Source organism: Lepidochelys kempii, chromosome 2 (assembly GCF_965140285.1).
Source record: "Lepidochelys kempii isolate rLepKem1 chromosome 2, rLepKem1.hap1, whole genome shotgun sequence".
In the NCBI taxonomy this organism is placed as follows: Eukaryota; Metazoa; Chordata; order Testudines; family Cheloniidae; genus Lepidochelys; species Lepidochelys kempii.
Window position 1 is genome coordinate 232,165,644 of NC_136381.1, and position 9,548 is coordinate 232,175,191.

Here is a 9,548-nt window from a genome sequence, read left to right on the forward strand (position 1 = left end):
AAATAAAAGCAATCTCTTGCTGGCATGCCAAAATATAAAATGACTCCACCATAATTATCAAAGGAGAAAGGAAAAACATTGCAAGGATGGCTGAAATAAAGAAGTGCTGTTTCTATAATGCTGCTACATAGGTTCTCTTTAACCAGACATTCACTTTCTCATAATCTTTGAAAAATACCCCTCAGACTCACAGATCACTGACAGGTCTCTTGGGGTTACCTTAGCAACACTCTTTGCCTTTTCTGTTCCTCTTCTCTCAACCCTCCTTTCCATTCCTACAGTCCAGTCTCTCCTTCTCTCTTTCTCTTTTCTAGATTTCTTGTTCTCTCTCTTTCTTTCTACTGCCACTCGTCTCTCCTCTCTATAGTGTTATTCTCTCTCTCTCTCTCTCTCTCACACACACAGAGAGAGAGAGAGAGAGAGAGAGAGAGAGAACTAGCTACCAGGGTCTCTCTTTATTGTCAACTCCTATTGCTCTTCTGCCTTGTCCATGTCGTTTTTGTATTATAAGACTCCCCTCACCCTCAGTTTCTCTTCTCCAGGCTTCATCTTCAAAAGCCACCTCATCTCCTTCATGCTCCTACTTTACTGCAGACCTTTTTCTGTTTACGGCTGCCCCTCTTTCCCAACCCCACTGCTAAACACTGCAAACTTATGGACTGAGGCTTTTGCTGAGGAGACCCCACTAATCAACATTCCACCATAACTAGGAAACAGCATGGTCTCCTGGACACAGCAGTGAGCTCTGAACTAAGAACATTTTTGTTCTAATCCTGGCTTTGCCACTAACTTGCTGTGTGGCCTCACCTAACTACTCTGTTTCTGTTTCCTCCTCTAAAGTGTGAATAATAACATTTCATTATCTTACTTCATTGGGTATTGAGGTTTAATTCACTCCAGTTTGTACAGCCCTCTGAGGTTCTTAGATAGAAGGCACTATAGAAATGTGAGATGAATTGTGCTACCCTCGGTGTCACATAAAGCTGACTGAAATTTTTAAAATTTCTATGAGCATTTGTGCAAAAATGTTTTGGTATTTTTTCCAAAACATTTTTACTGTTAATTTGACTGGCTGTAGCGTCAAGTATTATTTATTGTTATTCTACTTCTCTTACTTCCTAAACTTTTCCTTCTACCTGCTTTAGATGGCTTAAGGCTTTAGATGGCTTTAGATGAACTTTCACCCACTTGTCTTCCAGCTTCCCAGCCAGGATTTAAGGAACAGAATCCTCCCCCCTTATTTTAATTAAATAAGCTGACAAAAGATGCCAGAATGACAGCTCTAGAATCTTCTTTTTCTACACAGATGAGGTACCATCATGAAATGACAACAGCAGGCAAGCAGGCAGCCTTTTTGTTCTCTGTTTGAACAGCACCACACACAATGCGATTCTGGTCCATGGCTGGGGTTCCTAAGCTCTATGGTAATACAAATAATAATGATCTTAATAAGTTCAGGATTCCCCACACTGCCCTCTGCATGTATCTCAACTGTGACCTGGGGATGAAAAGTTAGATAGTTCAGTCTCCAGGGCCTAATTAGTCCTTGACCTGTCTGCTGTGATTTCCAAAAAGGTAGCCTGTGATGGTGGAGGCTTTTCTGATTTAGAGTTCTATCTATTATGAATAAAGAAAAGCAATACTTGTGGCACCTTAGAGACTAACCAATTTATTTGAGCATAAGCTTTCGTGAGCTACAGCTCACTTCAACATCCGATGAAGTGAGCTGTAGCTCACGAAAGCTTATGCTCAAATAAATTGGTTAGTCTGTAAGGTGGCCACAAATACTGCTTTTCCTTTTGCGAATACAGACTAACACAGCTGTTACTCTGAAACCTATCTATTATGAATGAGACAGAGATTACCAACTCACTTCACATACAGCACCAAACCACCATTAGACAGCAATTGTTTTAGGTCACTATTAACAGGCAGCTGATTCGGACCAAAAGTCCGGACGCACAGGTCACTGTAGCCATGAAATCATGAGGACATTGTTTCAAACTTCATCCAGGCAGCAACTCCGTATTCTGAAATGTGTGTTCAGCACCCAGCACATTTTGGTAAATAATAATAATGTGCCAATAAATAATAATAATGATAAGTAACTTGTGCTTGTATAAGCTTGTAAAGTGCACAATGTGATAGCACCACACAGAGACCTGAGATGTTACTCCTGCTTTTAAAGAAGAGGATTTGATGCGGCAGAGGCATTTAAGTGACTGAAGGGTTAACTGCACTTGATACTTTACCACAGCTTGGTTATTCTACAAAGACCAGTGTCCACTTTGCACCTTTAAAGGAGTGATGTGATTTTGCACTAGGTGTTAGGCACGGGGGAAGTGGTGTGCTCTAAGAGAAGAATCCTTCATTCTTTATTCAGAATGAGTTGGGCCTGAGTGATCAGTGCACAGTTGGGCCCCTGTTTATATAATGTCTATCAGGTTAAAGGCGTTTTAAAAAAAATACAAAGTAGCAAAAAATAACTGAAAAGGAAATGAAGTACAGAACCAGGCAGACAAGACAGTATATTAGCAGCCTAATCAAGCAAGAAACCCAGAGGTACAGTAATTCTAAACCAATCACTATAACTGTCTTTTGAGTCTACCCAGATTGCACCCTGACATACATTTCCTCTGCAGAATGGCATGACTACACTATATTTTTCAAACCTACATTGTGTGTAAAAAGCTTTGTGAATATTTTAGGAACTGAGACCTTTCATTAGATTTACAGTTTGAAACATCTATAAAGTATGTGTTCAAGAGATTAGTGTAATTAGAATTGAATCGTCTGTCTTTTAGCTGTTTTTTGTTTGTTTTATTTTTTTGGTTATAAGTGTGGTAAAATTCAATTGAGGGCACACTCTTCTTATAACATATAGCATTGTATGTTGTATTCTGGCTAAAACTGACACTGTTTGGTTTTGCAGTCTAGATTGAATTCTGAGTTGTCACATCCAACCCAATTAAATCCAGATACATTGATTTTTCCATTAAAAAAGCCTTATGCAACTCAACGATCTCTTTACACGCTGACAAGTGTTTTTATGATCAATGCAACTTTCTCCCATCTCTGATAAGAGTGTGATGCTATTCGTGGTGAGTGGAATCTGTACAAAAGCAACAGCTGCTGCTCCATCATGGAAATGAGTTTAGCAAAAGTATCCCCCATGTGATCTGGTCTGCAACCCAAGATGATTAATTCTTTCCTTTCCTTTTTGTGGTAGCTCTGGTTATGTTAGAAAACTCAGTTCCATTTGAGCTGTTTCACCCATCCATGTGGTTTAGTTTGTTTTTCCTAAAAATCCAACCATTTGGCATTTTTTCCCCCTAATTAAGCCCTTCTTTTTCCAGTTTTGTTAATCTGAGATTTTCACATGTGAAGTATTCTACGTGGCTGCGTTTTATAAACTTGACCTATGGACTGATTATTTTGGACTATGATATTTGTGAGTCAGCCCTTTACTGTAGAGGGCTGACACGATATGTAACTTAATTCCCATCGTGAGACCTTGTGATGGACATACAGCTCATGGCTGCAGCCATGAGCTATCGTTTCCAACGAGAGTAATGTCAAGTAACAGCAAGCATTACAAGAATGAGATTAACTCAAGTCACTGCTATATATTTAGTGAAACTGACTGCTCAAGAAGTTTAAAATTAGGGTGTAAACTGATGACCAGCTGGCATCAGGAAGAATTTTCATCTTCTGTGTAATACTACAGTTCTATGCCTCTCTGTGCAGCATCCAGATTAATAACAGGATGCTGAAATGAATGAACTGCTGTCTGTTCTAGTATGACAATCCTTATATTCCTAATTAGCCAAAGGTATAATACACCATGTTCACATTATGGGATATGGGTCCAAATTTACACAACTTTGTGCAGGCAAGCATCTTGTAATACAGTTCATGGATTCAAGCAACTGCACACATAGGTGACAGGTTTTACAGATGAAAATCCATTCTGTCCACTTTTAAGTAATCTCAAAATAAGCTGATAGATTTTTTTAAAGTATAACTACAGGTTGTTTACTGGGAAGGTGATTAAAAAATCCATTCATTTCAACATTACAAGTTGCCAACTAAAACTATAGGTAAGATTTGTTTTTTTAATCAATGGGAGTTAGGCACCTAAATCCCTTTTAAAATCTGGTTGCACATAATTATTCATGAGCAATTTATGTTATACTAAGGAATATTGAATCACTAGAATTTTAGTGGCAACACAATGGTATAAAGAAAATGATTTAATCCCACATACTGCTGCCAATATAACACTGTTATAACTTTTGCAGTGTTATGTTCTTGTGATATTTAATTACCCTGCTTACTAGCTTTGTTGTTTGAATGTCTGGCAACAGTACTCCAATCCGTTTTCACCATACCTCAAAAAAATCGTAAGTGGTTTGATTAGGAAGCTGAAAATCTGCTTGTTTATGGATAAGAGACTGATTAATAATTGGGACTTACCAAGGGTGAGTGAGCTGCAGGGGCCCACTTGGCTAGTCATGTCCTGCTGAAAAGCAAGACATATAATTCCAACTAGTAGTCAGAGAGTAAAGGGAGTGAGAGCAACTTGCAAGAGCAGGTTCTTTCAAAGCAAACCAGAACTTTGCTCCTGCCCATATCTCCTTTATGCCCCCTCTTGTCTTCCTCTGTCTATAACTCCATTATGCTCTCCACCCCCAAAAATTCCCTTCGTCTCTTTCAACCACTCCTGACTTTGTGTCTTCTTGCAAGTTACCCCCTTATTCTTGGAACAGGGTCCTAATTAATGAACATCAGGCTCCTCCATTAAAATAATCTGTTTTGTATAGCATTCAGGTCTAAGACCACATGCCATACTCTTCCTTACTGCACTGTACTGTGATGTCTTTGTGCCAGGCCTGCTTGTGCCATTAAAGTGAAGGCCATGTCTACACTTACTGGAGATTGACGCTGCTGCGATCTATGCAGCGGGGGTCGATTTAGTGGGTCTAGTGAAGACCAGCTAAATCAACCGCAAAGTGCTCTCCGGTCAACTCTGGTACTCCACCGGAACGAGAGGAGTAACGTAAGTCAGTGGGAGAGTGTCTCCCGTTGACGCAGCAAGGTGTAGATACCACAATAAGTCAACCTTAGCTACGTCAACTCCAGCTACATTATTCACGTAGCTGGAGTAGCATAACTTAGGTCGACTTACCCCAGTAGTGTAGACAAGGCCTGAGTCTGTAACTTACCTGTTTGGTCCAGTTTTACCTATTGTAGCACCAAATATCCTTACACAACACTTTGTAAATCATGTTGCATAAGTCCTTGGATGTGCAATAGTATATTATTTTTTAGCAGAAACAAGTTAAACAATTCTGTTTTTACTGTCTTTTCAAAAACGGCTAGCTCACAGAACAAAACCCATCAGGCCAAATTCATCTCCTGTGTAATTCCGGTGACTTCAGTGGAGTTATATCAGGAAAGAATTTTGCCCTTTATCTTTTTGGCTCAGCCTTAACCAATTTTACTATTTGAGAATCTATATCTTTTTAAGGAACCTGGAGGAAATCCATAATACTGCATTCACTAACCCATTGTACGAGGATCATAGCTCACCTGGGAAAGTAAAGGTAAGTAGCAATAGCCAGTTCTACACTTACAGAAGTAGAAAGTACAAAGCCACAGTGTTGTTCGAACATGCTGCCCAGGAAAACAAATGAATGTTTTTAAATAGAGAAGTAAGTCTTACAAAACTACTTCATTGCCACTGGCAGTCAAGGTAAGATTTCTGCTGCACTGTATTTTCAGCATACTAATAGTCCCATTTGAAGGCAATATAGTGTTAGGAATTCTTTGTGGTTGCAGCTAATATTCTCTGGCTGGTGAATCTGAATAACACCTATTTTGGTTAGAGTATTTAGTCACATATTTAGAGCAAATGCCCATTCACTGGGCTTCCCTCTCTCCTTGTGCTTCTGAAAATAAAGAGCACTTTAAAAACATAGAGGGCTAGCTAACCTACAGCACTTAGCTACATGTATGCAACACCATTGGATTTAGTGAAAACTATGATACACACTCTAATCTTTTAAACTCGTTGCAATTTGCATTGCTATAAAATATTATAGTAAACAAAAAGTCTGCAGAATATATCATCATTGGTATGGCTTTGCCTGATCCCATTTGCTGAACATAACTGAGTTTACTAATAAAACATTGCTAATTAAATTATAATCTAACAGCTTCATACAGTTGTAAAGATTCAGGAAGAAAAGAGTCAAGCATCAAATTATATAGTGGGCCAAAAATTCTGCTCTAAGTTAGACAGTTCAAGCCCATTAACTGAATGCATCTCAATTACATTGCTGTGGTATTATGACTTATTTTTAATTTAAAAATAACTTATATGAAGAACATTATCCATATGCCTTGGAAATAAAAGGTGCAAATTAAATCTTAAAGTATCTTCCCTACCTCATTTTGAGACTACTCTTATCAGAACTATAAGAACTAGGCTAGGTTTGCCATGGCAAATAAAATTTCTCTTATCCTTTCCTCAGTAAGTAATATCAGATTCTACCAGAGTATTAAACAGGATTAACGATGGCATGCCATTTACTTTCTATAAAAAGTTCCTCACATCTGATTTTGGAAACATTAGATCAGATTCATTCACTTGCAGGTTTGGGTTTGTAAGAGCATGTTGGAAACATTCCCATTACAATCATGTCCATTTTAGTAGGACACTTCTATTTTAGTTAAAATAGATTCTTGACAGGCTTCATTTAATAGCTAGTTGAAAAACAGAAGTGTGGTGTCAGAAGAGATATTTTCATACTGGATAAAAGATCCCTGGGCACTGTGATTGAAATCTGGTGCTCCACTAGATTTTCTCTTTTGTTTTCTTTAAGAATCGAATGATATGTGCTTCCAGTAATTTTTTCTGCAAGAGCCAAAACAAAGGTTCCTCTATTTTCCCAGAGCTTAAAGAACATTAAGTTTAAATGATTCATGTCTCCAATCAGAAAATATTGTCAAACAGTAACAGTATCACTAATCTTCAGATGAACAACAGTTAAGTACTTAACAAACTCAGCTTAACTGACCTTCCTGACAGACTCAACCTAGATCTAGCATTGCCACATTTTTGCCCATATAATTGTATAATTTGTTGTTTAGCTTTAATTTTTTCTCTCAGTTATATCATTTGATGACAATAGTTCTGGTATCTGTCTCTTTAATGTCACTTACTGTTAAATAAAGTTGCTCTGAAGCTGATCTATCTCTTTTGTAGTCTTCTGAGTGTGTTGCCCCACCCGTCGTTCAAATCAGTGTTTCCCCATGGCAAACACAGCAGGAGGTATGTATCAATAATTTTCTTTTCAAAATGCCATGTTCATTCCTATGATGGGTATTTCAAACCTCTCTCAAATTATTGCATTATTGACAAACTACTTCTCTACGTTTCCTTGTTTCTGCTTGCATTTGCTAAATATTACAGAAAAGATCTGATAGATAAGCATATTTAGGCAGAGTACTAAGTCTGAAGATGACTTTACTACAAAGTGTTTTTAACTAGATTACTGAGTGAAACAACCTTGTATGGAGTTTAATTTGAAATTCTGAATTAAGTTGCAAATCCTAAATTAAATGTTTTTTTAATCTCCTTATTTGGGTTTTCTCTTTAAAAGACTAAGATGGCTACTCAATTTGAAACATTTCATTATACCAAATACAGTAAATGCAAACAGACTGCTCTTCTGGGCATACTGTGTTCAGCTCAGAATTAAGAAAATTTCAAGACAAATGATTATGCTACTGAATTGTATTAAGAGGTGCCAACCTGAAATTGAGTCTTTACCTTCTCTGTGAGTTTTACAAAATGGAAATTCACTGTCATGGTTCTAAGTGCTACTAGCCATTCCATTGCTTGCTTATAATAATCTCTCAGAAGAGTCTTAGATAATCTGTTAAATAGGATAGCATCTTTCCTTATTCCATATAGCAATATTAGGAGGTGTCGTCAATGTAATATTAAAGGAAGGGCTGGGAACTTCCTGAAATTCATAGATATTCCACCATCCACAACTTTTAGCAGCAATGCAACCCAGGTACAGCTGAAGCTACTGCCATGAACTTCATTCAGTTGCTTAATGTAGCATAGCATTTCACAATGTCGTGCAGCAGTTTAACCCTTATCAGTAAGGCAGTTGCTCTAGAAATGGTCAGGGATGACAAAAGGCCTTCCATGGAGAGTAACTTTATATCCTTGTCCATAAGTCAATGTATATAGTGCTTTAAATACCTCTCCAGGGATAAGCAATCAGTTACTTAACCAAAGCACCCCTATAATAACGATGCTACAAAAATGTACTCAAGGGGCTAGATCATTATTATTATTATTATTCATTTGTATTATAGTAGCACCTTGAAATCCAAATCAGAATTGGGGCCCCATTGTGCCAGGCACTATAAAAAAAATGCATATAATCTATCCAGACAAGACGGACACAGGTGGAAAACAGAGGTATAGAAAGATGAACTGACTAGCCCAAGGCCACCCAGCAAGCATTTACTTCAGGAGAAGTATGCTCATTTACATCAGCTGAGAATCTGGTCCTAAATGTTTGGGATTCTTGGCTTAGTTTGAACATGAGGATGTTCTCTGGGGCAACTGTCATTGCATGTTACTTGGATATCCTAATATCTACTGCCATTCTTGCACCTATTTCCAAACAGCACTTACTGCTGAAATAACATTTTTATGCCTTTCTTCTAGCATGCTTCCAGTAAAGATACAAGTGTCTCTTCCTTTTCCAATCCTCTTTATGGCAAAGCAACAGAAAACATGGAGAACTTGTGCAATTTATTCAAAGTAGACATACAATAGAATTGATACTATGTGTAATTTTTTCCTTTGTCTGAAGATTTTGTTTCTAAAATCTAGTGGAAAATATGTGATTAGGATACTGTGAAATAATTCCTCAATTAAAATAATTATGTTCTAAATATAACACTACTGTGAAAATACCATCTATGCATATGTGAAAGTTTAAACCTATGTGATAGTTCTCTTGGTACAAAAATAGCCTGGTAATTGTAATTATGAATTCACTGCACATTTGAATGGTTGAAATTCAAGTATATTAATAAAAAGAAGTTTCACTTAATCCAAACCATTTTCTTGGGGTTTTTTATTTCTAATTTTACTGCTGCTATTGAGAAAAGATGACTCATTTCTGTAATTTTGAACCATAAGGGCATTTTACATAGTTATTTTCGTGTTCCAAAGGGAAAAAGTAGGAGAGCTAATGTACCATCCAAACAAGCAGACCAGGCTATAGCAAAGTGATTATAATAAATGTCTTAGTCTTGGGTCTGAATACCAGCTTTGCAAGTCAGAGGTCTGACACACTGTGTTGTATACTTGACTTCACAAAGACACAAAAATTAACATTGAAAACCATATCTACTCAAACATCCTTCTGCTCCACTTTTCACCACAAGCTACTCATGTTTTTAGGTTGGTGATTGATAGAAGGTGGGTATTAGCTCTGCAACAAACCAGCTTC

At 37.5% G+C, this 9,548-nt stretch overlaps 1 protein-coding gene across 1 annotated transcript in view; it reads left to right on the forward strand.

The window, feature by feature from the left end:
• Nucleotides 1-9,087, forward strand: part of MALRD1 (MAM and LDL receptor class A domain containing 1) — a 465,892-nt gene extending 456,805 nt beyond the window's left edge. Inside the window, exons 39-41 of the mRNA XM_078851340.1 lie at nucleotides 5,531-5,606; nucleotides 7,271-7,336; nucleotides 8,756-9,087. Of these exons, the coding sequence (XP_078707466.1) occupies nucleotides 5,531-5,606; nucleotides 7,271-7,336; nucleotides 8,756-8,866 (253 nt within the window). The 3' untranslated portion in view covers nucleotides 8,867-9,087. The remainder of the gene's footprint in view (nucleotides 1-5,530; nucleotides 5,607-7,270; nucleotides 7,337-8,755) is intronic.
• The last annotated feature ends 461 nt before the right edge of the window (nucleotides 9,088-9,548 follow it).